Here is a 20,824-nt window from a genome sequence, read left to right as displayed (position 1 = left end):
GTATCAGGAATTCATTAACACTGGAGGCAGCTCAAACTTATTTTAATGCCATGATTATTACTCGTTTTTATTATTGTATAACATGTTGGTCGCAGGCAAGCAAAATGACACTGAGGCCATTGAAAACTTTGCACAAACAATCGCTCAAAATCCTTGACCGAAAACCACAATATATAGAGTGTTAGATTTAGCTAATATTCAAAGATTAGCATCAATACGAATGGCCCATCGAATCCTAAATAACACTGCACCAGCGCCACTTAAGCACTTTGTCCAGTTTACATCTGCTGTGACAACTAGAAACACACAAGCCTCCACCAGGGGGCAGTGTAGCGTACCCAGATGTAAAACCTCTTTTGCACAATCAGCCTTTTCATATAAAGCCATAAAGGAATGAAACGACCTCACAACCAACTTGAAAAGCCTAACAGATTACTCTTCATTCACAATTGAAGTTAAAAGGTGGCTTTGCTTATCACACGGTCACTGAGGTGGGCACTTTGTTTGACATGTCAACTTAATGTGTATATCTATCCATGAGAGCATTTTTGTTGAGGTGTGTGTGTTAAAATCATGGTTGTTTTTACAAATGATGACAGATGTGAAGAAGAGCATGAATTGTCTTTGTGTGATGATGTAAATGAGGTGTGGTTGTATTGTATATTAAGTATGTGTCCATGAAAGGGCATTTTATGACTTTTTTCTTAATACTTGTGTATGATTTTATTGTCATAATTTTATTGCATGATTTTTGTATCCCTTTAATTTAGGTAGCCAGGGACAGCTAAAAGCAACTGCGTGAGAACATATACTCGAATATCACGATATAGTCATTTTCTATATCGCACAGTATATCGATATATCGCCCAGCCCTAGTTCAAACGTTATGTTGCGATTTCCAAACATTACTATCTTAGTTTTATTTATATTCAAAGATAATTTATTTGTGTCCATCCATTTTTTTTACTATGCTTAGTTCTGTGTTTACTGTATTTATGAGCTCATTATAGTCATCACTACTGTAGAATATATGTGTGTCATCTGCAAATAGTATACATTTCAGTACTTTGGATGTATTAAACATATCATTAATATATACATTAAACAGTTTTGGCCCCAACACGGACCCTTGGGGGACACCACAAGCAATGCCAAGAGTATCAGATAAAAATTGACCCATTTTTACAAACTGTATCCTCCCTGTTAAATAACTTTTTAACCAGTCACCAGCCAGCCCCCTAATTCCATATCTTCCCATTTTAACTAGTAGAATTGAATGATTAATGGTATCAAAGGCTTTCTTTAGATCAATAAAAATACCAACTGCATATCTTTTAAGTAATTTCTTCAATGGCTTCAGTTATCGCCATTGAGGTTGTTCATTTGGACCTAAAGCCGTACTGACCGTCATTGATTATATGATGCTTAAAGTCGAGAGTTAAATAGTTTTTCTCTAAGATTTTTGAGAACTGAGGCAAAAGAGAGATTGGTCTATAATTGGTGAAAGCGTGTTTTCTGTCACTTTTGAAGAGCGGAGTTACCTTACCGATTTTCATTTGACTTGGAAAGCAGCCTGTCTGGAATGATAGGTTACATATATAAGTTAAAATTAAGTATAACTTTTTGAACCAATATCATGTTGATATCATGGCAGTCAGTGGAGCACTTACTTTTACACTTCCGCACAATGTTTGTCACTTCCTACTCATTTGTAGCTGAGAGGAAGAATGACGAAGAATTCTGTTCAATAGTTGATTTTGTAACTCCATTGTCTGGGATATCAACAGCCAATTTAGGACCAACATTTACAAAAAAAATATTGAACTTATTCACTACATAACTCATATTATAATCCTCACCGTTTTCATCAATAAAGTAATCAGGATATGTTAACTTTGAATATCCTTGTTTGATTAGACTATTCAAAACATCCCAAGTTCCTTTTATATTGTTTTTGTTTTCATATCGTTTTTTTTGATAATATATCCGTTTGCTTGTCCTTACAATATCAGTTAATTTATTTTTGTACTTCTTGTATCGTTGTTCGACTTCTTTTGTTTTTATTTTGATGAAAAGTTTGTAGAGATTGTTTTTCTTTTTACAGGCATTAATTATCCCTTTTGTGATCCAAGGGCTATTTTTATTTTTTCCTTTTGTAAAATATTATTTCACGGGGCAATGTTTATTATGCATGGAAGTAAAAAATTATTATTTAAAAAATAAAAATAAAATTTATTATGATTTTTTTTTTTACATAAATAAATACAATCATGTGTGCTTACGGACTGTATCCCTGCAGACTTTATTGATCTATATTGATATATAATGTATATATTGTGTTTTTTATGTTGATTTTATAAAAATAAAAATAAATTGTTATTTTTTTTTTTTTTTTTTTTTTTTTTTTCATTTCTTGTGCGGCCCGGTACCAATTGGTCCGGGCCGCGGCCCGGTGGTTGGGGACCACTGGTTTAGGGCACAGATTGTTTCCTCAGTTGTTATTCGTTTACAGATTTTTGCCACAGTGTCTTTGGTTTTCTTGAGATGACAGTCATATAAAGTAAATACAGGTAAATGGTCAGTTATATCACATATAAATAGGCCACTGGTGACTTGATTTCCCATAATGTTAGTAAAAATGTTGTCAATGATTTGGCACTATGTGTTGTTATTCTGCTTGGTTTGGTTATGGTTGGATATAGAGACAAGCTGTACATTGTGTCAATGAAGTCATCAACATGTTTTTGTTTGGTTGAGTTTAACAAATCAATTTTAAAATTACCACAGATAAATATGGTTTTATGGTTCACAGAGGAAAATAGTTTACCCATCCACTCATTGAAAGTTTGTATGCTTGAAATACAACTCATGAAGATATTAGTCTTTTTGTCATTTAGGATTTCCACTGTTAAACTCAAATAATCCATCGACTGCTATGGTCATGTTTGTTAAAACTTAAATGTAACAGATTTATGAATGCGACCCCTCCTAACTCTTAAAGGGGAACTGCACTTTTTGGGGGGGAATTTTGCCTATCGTTCACAATCATTATGAAAGACATGAAAACGGATGGATTCGGTTTAATGCATTTTTAATTATCAAATACATTTGATCAAAATTCAGCTTACAATTCTGACTATGGGAGCCCATAAAACATCCAAAAACCTCCATTAGGGTTTTATATACGTGATGTAATGTAGTAACGGGCACATTTATAACATTTAATATTTATGTAATTTGATCACTTTAAGCACTAATTTCAAAAACGCATCACGACGATAGCTTTTTTTTTTTCTTCATCACTGATTCTTACTCACTGCAGACTTTATGAGAGCCAACAAACAATAAAACATCACTTACTGTACAATGTCTGCTGTCATTAGGATGCCGACTGCTAGGATGTTCATATATTCCCATTTAGATGAACATGCTTTTCGTGTCGTCCTCGCCAGTTCCAGGTTCGAAACGGCTGTCAAACTGTCCCAATTTGTCGGATTATATTCTCAGCCACTACTTTTCAGTTGAGATGCATGATTTATGATCTACAATAAACTTAGAGAGAGCCGGGAAGCGAGGAAGCAGCAGACCACTCGATGATGTAAACATCGGCACGCAAGCTTGGGATCACGGCACCGCTATAAATAGTTTGTCTGCGTTAGCGCTTGTAATAACAATATCACTAATACTTGGTTAATATACAAGTCACGAAATGTAAATTAAGTATTGTTGGCGCTTTTTAAATTTTATGAGCGGAATAATGGAGCTCCTATTGGCTCCGCTCTAAGCTGATTTTTATTTACGTTTATTTAATATTTAGATTGCATTAAAAAAATCCATCCATTGCCATGTCTCTCATAATAATTATGAACAATAGGCACAAAAAAAAAAAAAAGTGCAGTTCCCCTTTATATTAAATTTACTTTATTTACATGTTTCTGTTGTATGTATTACAGTGCAGTAGTTGTTAGTGATAGGAATCATACAATTCCTCAGGAATCCATTCCCATTCTTGGGGTGACGATTTAATTCAGAATCTATTTTACATTTTTTGATTTTCGCAATGTGTTGATTGGTAAAAAAATATATAGTTTTTCAAAACAGGTTACAGGTTATACAAGCTTCTTTTGGTTGCTGAAGAATAATGTAAACGCACAGGAAGTAAGCACCAGGTTGGCCTAAACAATTTATTTTAAATAAAATGTATTGTTTAAAAATTTATTTTGGAAAATTATGAATCAGAATGAATAAAAATTGTGACTCGAATGTGAATAGATTTTTTTGAGCAAACCCAGTATTTGTCTTATTTTCTATTACTGAATCATGTTGTGGCGATAACAAGATAGTCACCAAGCGATATTTTTCTTTCTGGGTTAACAATGAATAACAATCAATGTTATCGTCACCGTGACCAAAAGGTTGACAGTTTTTTGTCAAAACAACTTTTTGGTGGAATTTCATCTTTCGATTCCTGCTTTATCAGTAACACCTCTCCACATTAGTTAACTTTTGACGTGACCAATACGATAAGACAACAGAAAGACGAAGCAGCGGACTCGGTGCAGAACCTTATGCTAACAAGACTGTCAGCAGCTCTATGAGCAAAATGGAAATGGACTCTGTTGACTTAAGATACACATCATCTTCGACGACATCAGCTCCACATGACATCGTTGAGCCATTGGCATGAGCGCTGTGGAATGACAATGCAATGCTAACAACACGGCCAATGGTGGTAGCTGTGACTATCAAGATGACCCAGTTTTTGCAGAATAACTTACGCCTGTGATTTCAACACATGGCACCCGAGTTCTAACTTAAAGGAATTACCCAAGATGTGACAAAGTATTTCTACATTTTGGCCATGTTTTAAATGGCTGGGCGACGGCCATAGCAATGAGGCCCGGACGATTCTTTGGACTACCGGTAAGCACTGTAATCTACAGTAGAACACAATCACGGCTACTGTATGATTAAAACTAGTGTAAAGATGACTATATGGGACTATATGTTATTTCATATTTAGAGGCCTCCAACTATGCTAAAAACATTTGGAAGGTTGTAAACAGTTTTTTGTGCTCTAACTGAAAATATTTGATACATTATTAATAGAGATGTCCGATAATGGCTTTTTTGCCGATATCCGATATTCCGATATTGTCCAACTCTTAATTACCGATTCCGATATCAACCGATAACGATATATATATAGTCGTGGAATTAACACATTATTATGCCTAATTTTGTTGTGATGCCCCGCTGGATGCATTAAGCAAAGTAACAAGGTTTTCCAAAATAAGAGAACAACTTCAACTCAAGTTATGGAAAAAAGTGCCAACATGGCACTGCCATATTTATTATTGAAATCACAAAGTGCATTTTTTTTTTTTACATGCCTCAAAACAGCAGCTTGGAATTTGGGACATGCTCTCCCTGAGATAATCCTAATACCCACTACAACTATGGGAAATACTATACTTTGACTTACACAAAGTGCATTATTTTTTAAATTTTTTTTTAAACATGCCTCAAAACAACAGCTACAAAAACAATGAAGGCACACAGCTTCAGTCCAGAGTATACTAGAGTAATAAAGTAAACAATAACATAGTCCTCCTTTAGTGCAAGTATACTGTATAACAGGGAATTATAAACTGGGCTCAATCTGCCCTGCTCTAACGTATTTTTATGAGTAACACAAATGTGCTGCAAGCTAGTGGTGAGTGCTTGAAGTGGCCTAGCAGTCAGTGAGAGCTTCTGAAATGCTGCATTGAGACAGGACACCTGACCACAACCTTGGGCTTTCGCCTTGGGGTGGTTTTTGTTGTATTTTTGTTTTTTCTCGGCGGAGTCTTTAAGCGACAACTGTGTGGTACTACTTTTTTTCGGTGTTTGCTTTTCATCCATCTTCCGCTTGTATTCATCGTTTATCTCCTTATGATTCTTGAAGAGGTGGGAGATCAAATTGCTCGTATTAAAGGAAGACGTCTTGGTTCCTCCTCGCATAACCAACTTTTTGCAGTCATTGCAAATTGCCAGTTTTTTATCCGTCAGAGACACTTTAAAATAATTCCAAACCATAGACATGGTGTCGTTAGTCAGTCACCGAGCGAGCTGGCTTGTTAGCCATGGCTACAGCACCGGCAACAACACACTCTTGTTGTTGTTATGCTGCGCTCGCGGCGGTTTGATGAGGTCATCAAACGTCGCCAGTAAACCTCTCATGCTGCAGTCGTCAACTCCTGTGTTGTGTGTGGGAGAGGGGAGGGGCTGCTAACTACTTCTCCCTACGTCTGTGTTTTACCGAATATGTACCGCTCCGTACAGCAGTGTTTTAAAAAGTCATTCATTTTACTTTTTGAAACAGATACCGATAATTTCCGATATTACATTTTAAAGCATTTATCGGCCTGCCGATATTATCAGACATCTCTAACTAGTAGGGGTGTAACGGTACGTGTATTTGTATTGAACCGTTTCGGTACGGGGGTACCGGTTCGGTTCGGAGGTGTACCGAACGAGTTTCCACACGGACATATTAAGTAGCATAACGCACGTTGTGTAAACAATGCACACCGAGGCACAACACACGGCATGCTAGCAGCTAACGGGCTACGATAGACTGACCATACGTCCTCTTTTCACCGGACATGTCCTCTTTTGCGGAGCTGTCAGGGTGGAGTTTCTTAAATGCCTCAAACGTCCGGCATTTTGAGTTAGGGTTGCGTGTATTTTCAATTTACTGTAGCGTCCAGAAGAAGTGCACACCAAGTCTGACGCTCTTTTTAAACTTTTATTGAGCAACCTATACTAACACAGCTCAACTTATCTCGTTCCTTCCACACGCACGTCTATCCTCACTCCTCATTTCTGCAACAACAACGCTTCCTCCTTCTTCGCCAATCACCTTACAGGCGTGCTACATTCACAACAATGGGAATTCTGAATATCACTCACTCAAGAACACAACATCAACTGCAGCAGGTCGTTACACTACGTTCAGGGTTAAGAAGGGGTTAAAAACAAAACAAATTGTGCGCGCAGCAGCATTCGTGAGGGAGGGGCAGAGAGAGAGAGTGAGAGAGTTATGATAAACGCGCATGCGTCGCCAGGCTCTGCTTTTTATCCATAGATTTATCAGATTAATTTTTTATTATTTATAGCAGGGGTGTCAAAAGTGTGCCCCGGAGGCCATTTGCAGCCCACAGCTAATGTTTTAAAGGCCCACGGCACATTCTAAAAATACTATTAAAATAAACAAAAACATAACAAAAGTGAAATAAAAAAGCTTAAAGGTTAAATGTAATTTAGAAAAAGTTGCAATGTTGACTAATAAAACAAAGCTTTTTTTTTTTCTTTCAAACTGTCATTGCTCAAAACATAATATTGAATCAAAATCAATGTTATTATGAATTATTGACCTATCCAAGGTTCCGATTACTTCACATCAAATATTCCACTAAGAAAAATATTTTTGGTGGAAGATTTTGCAAATTTGGTAAATAAATAACCCAAAAATGTATATTTTGTTGTTTTCTTAATGAACCGAACCGTGACCTCTAAACCGAGGTACGTACTGAACCGACATTTTTGTGTACCGTTACACCCCTACTAATGAATAATAATCCTACTTATTTTCAGCTGTCCTTGAACGCGCCGTAAAAACACCTCCAGCCTTTTTCTGGTTGACGTAGTATTGGTAAATTTCCTCGTTCAATGTGGAAAATATAATAATATTCAAGCTGAGATTTGTTTGTGGTAGTGTTAAAAAATAAAAAAAAGTGTACGTTTTCTTGAGGACCTCTTCATTAAAAGCAGACCTTACAATTAACACATTTCTGCTAAAACGGTTCATAGACAAGAGGAAGCACCATGGAAGTGTTGTCCTGCTCACAGTTCCTGACATTATGACACCTGTGTTGAGTTAAGTGTTTCATGCCAGGTTTTCCGCTATCCAGGCGGAACAAACCACCTTGCTTTTTTTTATAGGAACTGTAATCAGTCTTCGACATTCTTGAATTGATTCAAGCAACGTTAATATTGAACTTTGAAAGCCAAATGTATTTTATGTTAACATTTATGACTTCATTTTTCATAATTCACATGTTTAAATGACAGGAAAAAAAACTACTTTACAAAAGCCCAAGGGCCCCCTGTGCTTAAAGCCTCAGTACAACATCCCTACTTATCTCTCTACTTTGAAGTCCCTGGACAAGTTGGGGGCTGGGTGACATCAATGGCTCTCGGAGGACAGCCTCAATAAGTATATAGAGCAAGGACGTGATGGGAGAAGCTTAAGGCATGCACCACGCTGCTGAATTGAGGCTTATTAAATATTTAGCGAGTTAACCAAATGACCATTTTAAATGCAGTGTTGGGAGGCTTGGGGGTCGGCATCAAAAACAGCCTGCAGGGATGGTGAATGCTTGAACAGGAGAGGTAAACATTTACTTGGAAAAATGTGTGAATTATTCAAAATCTATTTCAGCTTTTTAAAGAAGTCATCAAATGTCAACATTTGATTGCAAGCAGAGCAAAAATAATAATAAATAATTACAGCTTCAATACACCAACCTATATTTCTGTACACAGGAACTTCCAAGAATAAGTATTAGGCATTAAATTATGAATCATGAGCGTGTGTCTCTACAGAGCAGCACTGTTACATAATTTAAAAAATATCTGCACATTGTGTTTCTTCATATGCAGTCTGAAAAAATATGAGACGGTGAAGCAGAAAGAAAAACACCATTACGGCCGATGGGTATGTGACCGCACGATCGGATATGTTGTTTTTGCGACTCCACAATTAACCCCCGTCCCCGCCTCCCCCACCCTGACCTCTGACATTAATGATGACGCTTCTGCTGACACCAACACAGACGCCCTATGAAAGTCTGCATTGTTTAGTGTTGGGCTGGTTAGATTACAACCGCAATATCATGTGTTGCCCTGGTTATGTTCAGGCATGTGAAATGTCCGCGTAAACTCAAAAATTTGCGTTTTGAAACATTTATTTTTGCGTCATATTATCACTGTACTGCTCGCTAGTGTTACCATATCTGAGTTATTGTGTAGAAATATGGGGAAATAACTACAAAAGGTACACTTCATTCATTAACGGTGTTACAAAAAACATCAGTTAGAATAATACATACGGTTGGATACAAAGAACATACAAACCCCTTATTTATTGAATCAAAAATACTGAAATTCCACAACATAGTGAATTTGGAAACAGCTAAAATTATACACAAAGCAAACTATAACCTGCTACCCAAGAATATACAACAATTCTTCTCAACAAAAGAGGAGAAATATAATCTTAGAGACAAATGTAATTTAAAACATTTGTACGCACGTACAACACTTAAGACTTTCAGTATATCAGTACCGTATTTTTCGGAGTATAAGTCGCTTCGGAGTATTAGTCGCACCGGCCGAAAATGCATAATAAAGGAGAAAAATAACATATAAGTCGCACTGGAGTATAAGTCACATTTTTTTTTGATAAAACCCAACACCAAGAATAGACATTTGAAAGGCAATTTAAAATAAATAAAAATAGTGAACAGGCTGAATAAGTGTACGTTATATGACGCATAAATAACCAACTGAGAACGTGCCTGGTATGTTAACGTAACATATTATGGTAAGAGTCATTCAAATAACTATAACATATAGAACATGCTATACGTTTACCAAACAATCTGTCACTCCTAATCGCTAAATCCCATGAAATCTTATACGTCTAGTCTCTTACGTGAATGAGCTAAATAATATTACCGTATTTCCTTGAATAGCCGCAGGGGCGTTAATTAATTTAAAACCTCCTGTCACTCCGGCGTTTACCGGAAACCGTCAGGATGGCCGTGCATGCGGTAATTATTTTAAAACCTCTTCTCACTTTTACCAAAAGGAATGCGGTAAATTTAGGCGTGCGCTTTGAGTGTGATGTAAGCATACCATCATGAAAAGCACATTTAATAAAAAAAACGTTATTATGGTCTTACCTGTACTTATAAATGGAGTCCATTTGCGGCTCCTTCTGACCAAAAGCATCGATAACTTGGTTATAGAAGTCTTCATTATTTTCTTTCTTCAGTTTTAAAAGTCTCTCTGTCTCGATGGAGATATTCCTTTAATTATTACCTCCTGCTTCGATTGAAAGTCCAGTTTAGAAAACTGTTTTATTTTAGATACCGGTATGTAATCCTCCTTGTTAAAAGAAAAAGTTCAGGCGAGAGAAAAAAAAAAAAAATCTCTTGCTGTGTGTTGTCACTTCTTCTGCAGTACCGGAAGTCGCAAGAAGGATCACTAGCGCGGCAGCGCCCTCTACCACCAGGAGGTTCAATGACTCATACAGTATTTGACACACGCAGCTACGGTATATTAATAAAACATAGCTGCTTACTGTTCTTTTTAGCATACTGTACCGGTATTCAATAGCTTGGACCTTAAATCCTACTGAATAGCTCTTTATCTTTTTTCCATTGTGCGATTGCAAACTACTGAAAGCAGCTTCCTCCATTTTGAAAATGAGGACAGGTAAAGCGTCACTCGTGACGTAACGAATTTGACCCGGCAGATGTTCTAGCCATATCCTAAATATTTTGCGAAACGAGTTTGACCCGGCGAAAATTATAGACATGCGATAATAAAATTAATATTTTGCGAAACGAATTTGATCCAGCGTTAATAATGAACCGGCGATAAGGCCAAGTATGCGTTAATTATTTTGAGAAACGAGTTTGACCCGGCAGTAATTCTAGACATGCAAATACTATATTCCCTGCGCCAATTCAAGGAAATACGGTATTTGATATTTTACGGTAATGTGTTAATAATTTCACACATAAGTCGCTCCTGAGTTTAAGTCGCACCCCGGGCCAAACTATGAAGCTTGTGGATGGCTACCAAAAGCGCCTTATTGCAGTGAAACTTGCCAAGGGACATGTAACCAAATATTAACATTGCTGTATGTATACTTTTGACCCAGCAGATTTGGTCACATTTTCAGTAGACCCATAATAAATTCATAAAAGAACCAAACTTCATGAATGTTTTTTGTGACTAACAAGTATGTGCTCCAATCACTCTATCACAAAAAAATAAGAGTTGTAGAAATGATTGGAAACTCAAGACAGCCATGACATTATGTTCTTTACAAGTGTATGTAAACTTTTGACCACGACTGTATTTAATATTTGTTTACTTACTATGGTATATTATTTGATTACTATTTATTTGTTCATTGTTATGTTACAGAGAACAAGGAAATAGGATAAAATTACTATGGTACAAAAAGGGGTAGGATTAAATAAGCTCAGCTTCTTCCTACTCCTTTTCGGACGTGCTGTAATGAAACAACCGGAAATATGTGATGAACTACATTGTATCGTATGCATGTTCGAAATATACTGAAACTGAACTGAACTGAACGACCAAACCTATTACTCTTAGTAAAGGTTTCATTGTCAGACAAGCGTATCAAAAACGGCTAAAGAGCTGCTGTCAGATTGATTGTTTTTGCTGAGACAAAATCATCCCAGAGTGTACCTCTCGCCGCAATCATTTCAGAGATTTCCGAAAACCTTCAAGCGGTGACTGAACCGAGAATGCTGTGATATGCGAGGAAGATAACCTTCCAGCGGTGCAGTGTGCTCTTCTCCGGCTCTCCGTATCTCCGTCATTACAGTATAAGCTGCTTCAGCACACGGCGTTCCTTGGAAGAAAATGACTTTGAAGCAAAAAAAAGACAATTATTATGAAAATAATGAAGTAGCTGTGAAAATGTGAGACGAGTGGAACGTGATATGATGATGAGAAGCAGGACAATGGTGCAGCTTTGTTGCTGGGTGTCATTTTTACATCTTACAGTTCAAGTTGGACATAAGAAGTGGATTTGTGAAGTGATTTGGAGCTCTTAAGACTGCCTATATATATTCTACTTTATTTTTCCCCCCCTTTCATTTGCTTTATTATTCCGGCCAGGGAGCTGCCTAATCAAGCTGAAGTCCTTCGAGTGGGAGGAATTGGTGACAGGAAGACAGAATCACAACATGGGCAGTGAATATTGAGTGCTACCAAAATTATACACTTGATCTTTTTTTTTTTGGCTACGACCGATTGATGGGGGAAATCCCTCAACTCAACATGCAGGTCAGACTCCAAATGTAGATGTTTTATTGCCTTTTTAACTTATATTTTTACATTTTTGTAACCTACCCGAGAGAGCTGGATTTCCTTACTTTTTAAATCCTAATGTGCATTAAAGGGACAATTAGAATGAATTGAGTATACCAATAATACAAAATGCAATTTTTAACGATCTTGGTGGTTATAGTTAAGGTTTAGTTTTTGTTTTTTTAAATCATGTTAACGTATCGAAAAGTAATACGAAAAAACCTAGTTTATTTGATGCTCTGTCTGTTCTGTTCCTCTGTTCACCTACTCAGTGGCTTTGTGGTAGGCCGGTAGGTTGTGAGTTCAAACCCCGGCCGAGTCATACCAAAGACTATAAAAATGGGACCCATTACCTCCCTGCTTGGCACTCAGCATCAAGGGTTGGAATTGGGGGTTAAATCACCAAAAATGATTCCCGGGCGCGGCACCGCTGCTGCTCACTGCTCCCCTCACCTCCCAGGGGGTGAACAAGGGGATGAGTCAAATGCAGTGGACACATTTCACCACACCTAGTGTGTGTGTGACAATCTTTGGTACTGTATGGCTGTTGACCAAGTATGCCTTGCATTCACTGATTGATTGGGCCGACACGTAAAGGCAGTGCCTTTAAGGTTTATTGGTGCTCTGTACTTCTACCCACGTCCGTGTACCACTCCGTACAGCGACGTTTTAAAAAGTCATACATTTTACTTTTTGAAACCGATACCGATAATTTCCGATATTACATTTTAAAGCATTTATCGGCCGATAATAGCGGCAGTCCGATATTATCGGACATCTCTCGTTTCTAACATTGTGTCTTGTTGATAAATAAACCTTTGTCAAAAGATTTCAGTGTGTGAATTAATACTTTTTGAGCAAAATCAACAATATTGCATAAATCATGATAGCCGTGATGTGAAATTGTCCCTAGTATATATTTACTGATCACTTTTATTACAACACATAAGTGTTGATGTTTTATTGTCAATTGTTTTAATGTTATCTTTTAGTGTGTTTGATTTATTGCAGTGTACCTTTATAATCATGCAACACTTTAGAAACATTTTTGGTGCAACTATGTAAACCAAAAAAAAAACAATTTACAGACTTTAAATGCATATAATATTCAGATAAATCATCATATAATTAGCGTCCTTGCTTTGTGAAAATACTGTACCACAGTACTAACTCTCGTGAAAATCCCTATTACTAAAATGAAATGCATAACTAACTCCACCAAAGCAGTTACTCCATTACTTTTCTCCATCACGTTGTACTCAAAATATACTCTATCCTCATTAGAACATTTTGAGGGGCATCTGAGGTTACATGTTGCTTCCATTAAAAAAACAAAAAAACATTTAGGCCCAGAGGCCAACCAGTGAGCGGACAAGCGAGTGGAAAATTCCCACAAACCCTTTAGGCCCATCGTCTCCTCCGTATGCTCGTACAGGCCTGGCAGCCTGAAGTTGTCGCCTGCAGGCTTCTATTGATATGCACGTTGCACCCAAAGACATCAATACTTAATTCACAAACCCCACAGTCGTTATGACCTCGACAACCCCAACATTGAATATTACAGACAAAAGTGTTCCTAAATAAATGATTCCCTAATTGTAGCTGTGAACAAGCGTGGGGGCTGTGGGAAATGCTGTACAAGCACATTTCCTCTGCTGGAGATTGCAAATGGTTGGCATTTAGCACGTTGCCATTTTTTACCCTGCGAATGATGGATATGGAATATGAATGCTCAGTGATATGATGACCCAGCAAAATGACTGCTAACAGTGCATGCGCCTTGGACAATCCCATGACATTTAAGTGATCCAAGTCCCGGTAAAATCAAAGAACACCTCATTTTTGAACAACTGCAAAAAGATTCAAACCATTCAATGATTATTGAATATTTTTATGGTTTTTAAAAAGTTGAAAACAAGGACTTGAAAAGGTAAATACCTACCCACCTATATCTTTTGATTTTATGCACAATCAATTGACGACCAAAAGCGAATTGACAGAAACTGATACAGAAACCTCTTTTGTTCATCAAAGTGCCCTTTGCTAATGGGTGAAAGGAGGTGGGGGCTCAGGGGGTTGTACTGCACTACCATTGTTTATCACTTTTTTTTAACATTTACCTAATGCAAACTGTAATTCTACTGAAGGAGGTTTTGGTTATTGTGCAAAATAAAAATTTAGAATGTGAGAAATAACTTACCGTATTTTTCGGAGTATAAGTCTCACCGGAGTATAAGTCGCACCGGCCGAAAATGCATAATAAAGAAGGAAAAAAACATATATAAATCGCACTGGAGTATAAGTCGCATTTTGGGGGGAAATGTATTTGATAAAACCCAACACCAAGAATAGACATTTGAAAGGCAACTTAAAATAAATAAAGAATAGTGAGCAACAGGCTGAATAAGTGTATGTTATATGACGCATAAATAACCAACTGAGAACGTGCCTGGTATGTTAACGTAACATATTATGGTAAGAGTCATTCAAATAACTATAACATATAGAACATGCTATACGTTTACTGAACAATCTGTCACTCCTAATCGCTAAATCCCATGAAATCTTATACGTCTAGTCTCTTACGTGAATGAGCTAAATAGAATTATTTGATATTTTACGGCAATGTGTTAATAATTTCACACATAAGTCGCTCCTGAGTATAACTATGAAAAAAACTGCGACTTATAGTCCGAAAAATATGGTGCTGTCTAAGGCTTGTTTGGACATGACTGTAAATGACATTTGTGGCGCCCCCTATGGTTTGTTTTCAAAATGTTTGGAGAAACATGTTACCTTATATGCAATTAAGACATGCACCTGGGGATAGGTTGATTGGCAACACTAAATTGGCCCTAGTGTGTGAATGTGAGTGTGAATGTTGTCTGTTTATCTGTGTTGGCCCTGGAATGAGGTGGCGACTTGTCCAAGGTGTACCCCGCCTTCCGCCCAATTGTAGCTGAGATAGGCTCCAGCGCCCCCCGCGACCCCGAAGGGAATAAGCGGTAGAAAATGGATGGATGGATATCGACAATATTTTATAATCATTAGACAGACAGTCAATTACTTATGGCCAAATAGTACAAGTATGTTTTGCTTGATTGTAGCCATATTTCTAACCAATCTTGCTCAAAACTTGCAGACATGTGTTTGTCAGTGCCCGAAAGGTGTCTACCAAATTTTGTGGTGACACTCTATAGCAGGGCTATTCAACTGACGGCCCCTGTGAATGACACCCTACCGGCCACTGAGTTCGGTTCAAAACTTAGGAGACACATTTTTTTGCAGCAAATTCCTGAAAATCTATAGTGCTCCTGTTGTATAAAGGAACTTTGACCACTGTAAATTGGCAGATATTTGCATTAACTTTCAACCTTGCTAGCTAACATAGAACACTGGGGTCCAAACCTGTGATTTATGTAACTGAGGCGTTCTTCAAGGCACCCCTTAAAGGCCTACTGAAACCCACTACTACCGACCACGCAGTCTGATAGTTTATATATCAATGATGAAATCTTAACATTGCAACACATGCCAATACGGCCGGGTTAACTTATAAAGTGCAATTTTAAATTTCCCGCTAAACTTCCGGTTGAAAACGTCTATGTCAGTCGTTCACTTTCTTTAGCTATACCAGTGGCGTTCCTCAAGATATTATTTGATGTCCTTCCTTTTTCAACTGATGGCTCGCCATTTGATTTAAAAAAAAAAAAACTTGTGAAGGACTCACAATTTTGCAGCAGATTCTTACAAGCTCTAGAGTGGTGTCATACAGTAGAGATGATCTTTGACTTGCTTTTTTACAAAAGGTTCTCAAAAACAGCAGAGCGCTCCTGTAAGTCTGACAAAATAACTAGACCAAAATCAAATGTATACTGAACAAGACACTGGTTCTCCAGAGTATACAAAAGAATACTAATAGTTTTGGGAGTGAAAAAGACTGATAGCTGGTTTCAGAAAATGTGGCCCCCAGAACAAATTAGTTGAATATCCCTGCCCTTAAGTTACAGTTGGTGTTCTGGATTGATTGATTGAGACTTTTATTAGTAGATTGCACAGTACAGTACATATTCCGTACAATTGACCACTAAATGGTAACACCCGAATAAGTTTTTCAACTTGTTTAAGTCGGGGTCCACGTTAATCAATTCATGGTATAAATATATACTATCAGCATAATACAGTCATCACACAAGTTAATCATCAGAGTATATACATTGAATTATTTACATTATTTACAATCCGGGGGTGGGATTTGGGGGGGAGGGGGGTTAGGTTTGGTTGATATCAGTACTTTAGTCATCAACAATTATATCATCTGAGAAATGGACATTGAAACTGTGTAGGTCTGACTTGGTAGGATATGTACTGCGAGCAGTGAACATAGTGAGCTCAGAAAGCATAAGAACAAGTATATACATTTGATTATTTACATTTGGAGAGAGCATTGATTTGTGTGAGACACTCAAATGCCACTGATGGGTTTTAGTAACACAGCCATCATGCGCTGCATTTCTCAGAAAAAAAAAAAAGCCAGGCAATGTAGTAGAGTTGCATGTTTTGCCAAATGTTCACTGTTTAGTGGGCATCATTTCAGGAATAAGATATGGGTAAAAACATGTTTTTTCCTAAATGTTTTGCATGACTATCTGGTTGCATACATGATCAGTAGGTGTATATAAGAATGTCAACAAAACTATCCATAAACCAATCATCAAATCCACTAAATGTAGCGTACAACACGTTTAAAGTCGCCAAACCAGCTCAGCCATCAGTACGGCAACATGGTGGCTATTTGCTGGCTTCATAATAAAAGGCATGGCGAATGACAGGCTTGATCAAACAATCGAATCAAAAGAGCCATTGAAAGCCTAATGCTTGACATCCTATTACAAGGGGCACAGATTGACAAAAACGTAGTATAGCCTTTTTCCATCAGTACCGCATTGCGGATGCAGAACATGAGTAAAGTTCTAAAGTAGCCTTTTTTTGTCACTTTTTAATTGAACAGTGGTGCTGAAAAATGACTCCTGACAGTGATTCACAACATTCAGCATATCATTAGGTGCTCTTTTGGATCTGGAGCGTTTTACTTTTTTTAATCTCCTCAGTATCTTTTGTCTCACGTGTCACCTATTTTGCTCTGTGTCGCTCACATTTCATGACATTGCCTTGTGGTTGCAGTCAAGGCATTGTATCAGTGTTTGAGTGACAGCGGAGACTCCATGTGTTGAATTTTTCCTAAGAGTGGAGGTGTATTAAAAAAATGCTGACCTTTTTTTCACTACACTCCACTATTAATTCAGGGGTGCCGCACGATGACGGTATGAAAACAAATGAACTGCAGCCAAGCACTCGTTTGTGTCTACAGTAAATAATAGCCTACAGTCTGTTCGCTACTTGGACGCAGATAAACGTAACCCGCATATAAGAGTATGCAGCTTCTTCATTTATATTATAAACACTCGCTTGGCCTTTTATCCTGAATGATGTGATATCATAAACTAGAGAGGCAACCTCCGCCCCGCCAGCCCTCCTGATGGCTGTGTGGGGAGTGTATCGAGGTCAGCTTGGCCCTTTGGTGCCAGGCGTCTGTGGGGTAAACACACCTTATTACAGCCAGGGGGAAGGGTATGCATGCATGCATGCATGCATGCATGCATGTATGCATGTCTGTGTTTGGGTGGTTGGTGGTGGGGGTGTGGGGGATGTTTCTGTGGGCGTAAACATCACCTGGCCCATCCGCCGCAAGAGGACTGTATAAATGTACACAGGTCAGGTGGAGCAGGCATTAGACGCGGACACACCTCCATTCTGTTATTCAGGACCAAAAGAGCTGGAGTTTTGAGATCAACATTTACCTGGATGTGCCTTCAAATCTCTAGAGGTAAGCTTTCTTCATTATCATTTAGCTCACCTTGCTTATTTAGAGACCAAAGCAATTATCATGACGTCCATTACCTCATTTAACTGTATCGGTGTTCATTAGCAAAATGTTTATTTCCACTACTGTTAAGATTTGTCATATCCCTCTGGGATCATTTTACCCTGCTCTGCTGATACGTTTAATGTGGTGCTACTCTAAAATCAAAGTGGTGTATTGACATTTACAGAGACTTGCCATTTGATCAGAGTTTTGTTGTTTTTAGGTAACCAAGCTTTCCAGCTCTAAGACAACAGTGAATAAAGCTAACAAGTCAGCTACAGAGTATGAGGATTTGATTTCTTGTACTTGTGCTTTGAAGCATGAAAAAACTAACTGTACAAATAGTTCTGTACCAATTATTAGGACTCACTAACAAGCCTTTGAACTACATTTCATGACTCGACAAGAATTTGAGTTATCAGGGAGCTTCAGCCAGCTATTTGTGCCAGTCAGATGTTGTGTTCATTTGATATATGAATGGCTAGTTTAATACTGTATAAAAATGTTTCAAATTGCAGCTGTTTATCTCTGCACTTTTGTTTTGCTGTCTTCAAGGTCTTGGACTCTTAGAAAATGTTTGGACCTTTTGACAAACACATCCAGAGCTACCTGTCTGAGAGAAAGTGTCGCAGGACCAGACTGGTTACCAAAGACGGTCGCTGCAACATCGAGTACGGAAACATCAAGTACAGCAATCACTTTGCCTTCCTAGCCGACTTCTGGACCACGTTTGTGGAGATCCGATGGCGTTTTGTACTCTTCTTTTTCATCGCGTCGTTCACCTTGAGCTGGTTCATTTTTGGCCTGCTCTGGTACTGGATTGCCCGCAGTAACGGTGACTTGACGTGGCAGTCGCCCCCCGCGGATCATATGCCTTGTGTTGACAATGTTGTCGGACTGACCACGGCGTTCTTGTACTCCCTTGAAACTCAAACGACCATCGGTTACGGTGGTCGAGCGCTCACCCCGGTGTGCCCTGGCGCTGTAGCCCTGCTCATCATCCAGTCTCTTCTGGGAGCCATCATCAATTGCTTCATGTGTGGAATCATTTTGTCCAAAATCTCCTCACCTAAAAAGAGAGCAAAGACCATCACATTCAGTGACATGGCTGTCATCAGCCCTAAGAATGGCGCTCTCTGTTTGTCTATTCGAGTGGCCAACCTTCGCAAGACCTTGATGATAGGAAGCCAGATCTACGGCAAGCTGCTGAGAACAACCAATACAGCAGAGGGCGAGACAATCATCATGGACCAGGTCAACATAGACTTCACAATGGACGCTGGAAAGGACAACCTTTTTTTTGTGTGCCCGCTCACACTTTATCACGTCATTGACAAAAGCAGCCCCTTCTTCGAGATGGCGGTGGACACGCTCCACAAACAAGAATTTGAACTGGTCGTCTTCTTGGACGGTACCGCTGAGTCCACCAGCTCCTCCTGCCAAGTCCGGACCTCCTTTATCCCCCAGGAGATCATGTGGGGCTTCAATTTTTTGCCGATCATCTCGCGAAGCAAAGAAGGTAAATACAGGGTGGATTTCTCCAACTTCTCTAAAGTGGTGCCTGTGGCCACTGCACACTGCGCCTACTGCTTCCACAACATCATAGGGCATCACCTCCACTCCAAAGATGGACTCGACAACCAGGGTTTCGAGGTCATTGATATCGACGATCTTGCAAGTATCACCAAGATGTAACACTTCGAGACACCAGGAACAACATATTGTTTTACCTCTCCTTATGTAAGAAAAGTAGGTGCAGTGAACAGTTTGCTCACTCTAGGCCAATTGCACCGTGCTGGTGTTTTCTGATTAGTCCTAAAATTGGGTGCATTTTGAAAATATACTTCCGGTTACAGTTTCAAGTATGAAAATATGCTACGGGTTATTGCCATATTTCAAAACCTTTGTTGCATGTGTCATGATTGCAGACTGACAGCGGACTCAGCCGGACAACCTCTTGGTAAATGTTACAATTTTCCATGCCAACAAAGTAAGAAGGCTCTAAGTACAGTAAGGCTTCGCTCTTCAACACGATGCTAATTTGCAGTGGATTTGCTATAAACATGCGACCCATGAGCATTAGTGACTTTAAATGGCAATTTCAAGACCTAATAAAAGACTCAGAAATTTAAAAAACAACAACAAAATAACAACTTGATAGCACAGCTGAATGTTGAATGTTTAATATATATATAAATGTGTGTATGTATATATATATATATATATATATATATATATATATATATATATATATATATATATATATATATATATAAAACAAAAAATATATGTATATATGTTTATAAATACTGTATATATGTATAGACAGTATACTGTATATGTGTATGTATATACAGTATATATGTGTATGTATATATACTGTATATGTGTATATATATATATTGTATATATGTCTATGTATATATATATATATATTGTATTTTTGTATATATACTGTATATATGTATAAGTATATATGTGTATTTATATACTGTAAATATATGTGTATGTGTATATGTATGTGTATATATGTATATATTTTACATATATGTGTTTATATATGCATCTATGTATATATGTCTATATATGTATGTGTATGTGTATATGTATGTGTATATATGTATATATTTTGCATATATGTGTTTATATATGTATCTATGTATATATGTCTATATATGTATGTGTGTACATATATATGTATATGTATCTATGTAT

At 37.8% G+C, this 20,824-nt stretch overlaps 1 protein-coding gene across 4 annotated transcripts in view; it reads left to right on the top strand.

Moving 5' to 3' along the window:
- The window catches only part of kcnj1a.1 (potassium inwardly rectifying channel subfamily J member 1a, tandem duplicate 1), a 303,709-nt gene that overhangs the window by 170,975 nt on the left and 111,910 nt on the right, over positions 1–20,824 (top strand). Inside the window, exons 2-3 of one of the 4 annotated variants that reach the window (XM_062060522.1) lie at positions 18,009–18,070; positions 18,665–20,304. The exons of 2 other annotated variants lie outside the window; for them this stretch is intronic. In XM_062060522.1, the coding sequence (XP_061916506.1) occupies positions 18,683–19,804 (1,122 nt within the window). In that variant the 5' untranslated portion in view covers positions 18,009–18,070; positions 18,665–18,682 and the 3' untranslated portion in view covers positions 19,805–20,304. Of the gene's footprint in view, positions 1–18,008; positions 18,071–18,369; positions 18,392–18,664; positions 20,305–20,824 lie in introns of those variants that run through there. One more of the 4 variants, XM_062060523.1, reaches the window with a different exon arrangement.

This window comes from Entelurus aequoreus, linkage group LG10, assembly GCF_033978785.1.
Source record: "Entelurus aequoreus isolate RoL-2023_Sb linkage group LG10, RoL_Eaeq_v1.1, whole genome shotgun sequence".
Taxonomy (NCBI): Eukaryota; Metazoa; Chordata; class Actinopteri; order Syngnathiformes; family Syngnathidae; genus Entelurus; species Entelurus aequoreus.
This window is presented reverse-complemented; position numbering and strand designations above follow the sequence as displayed.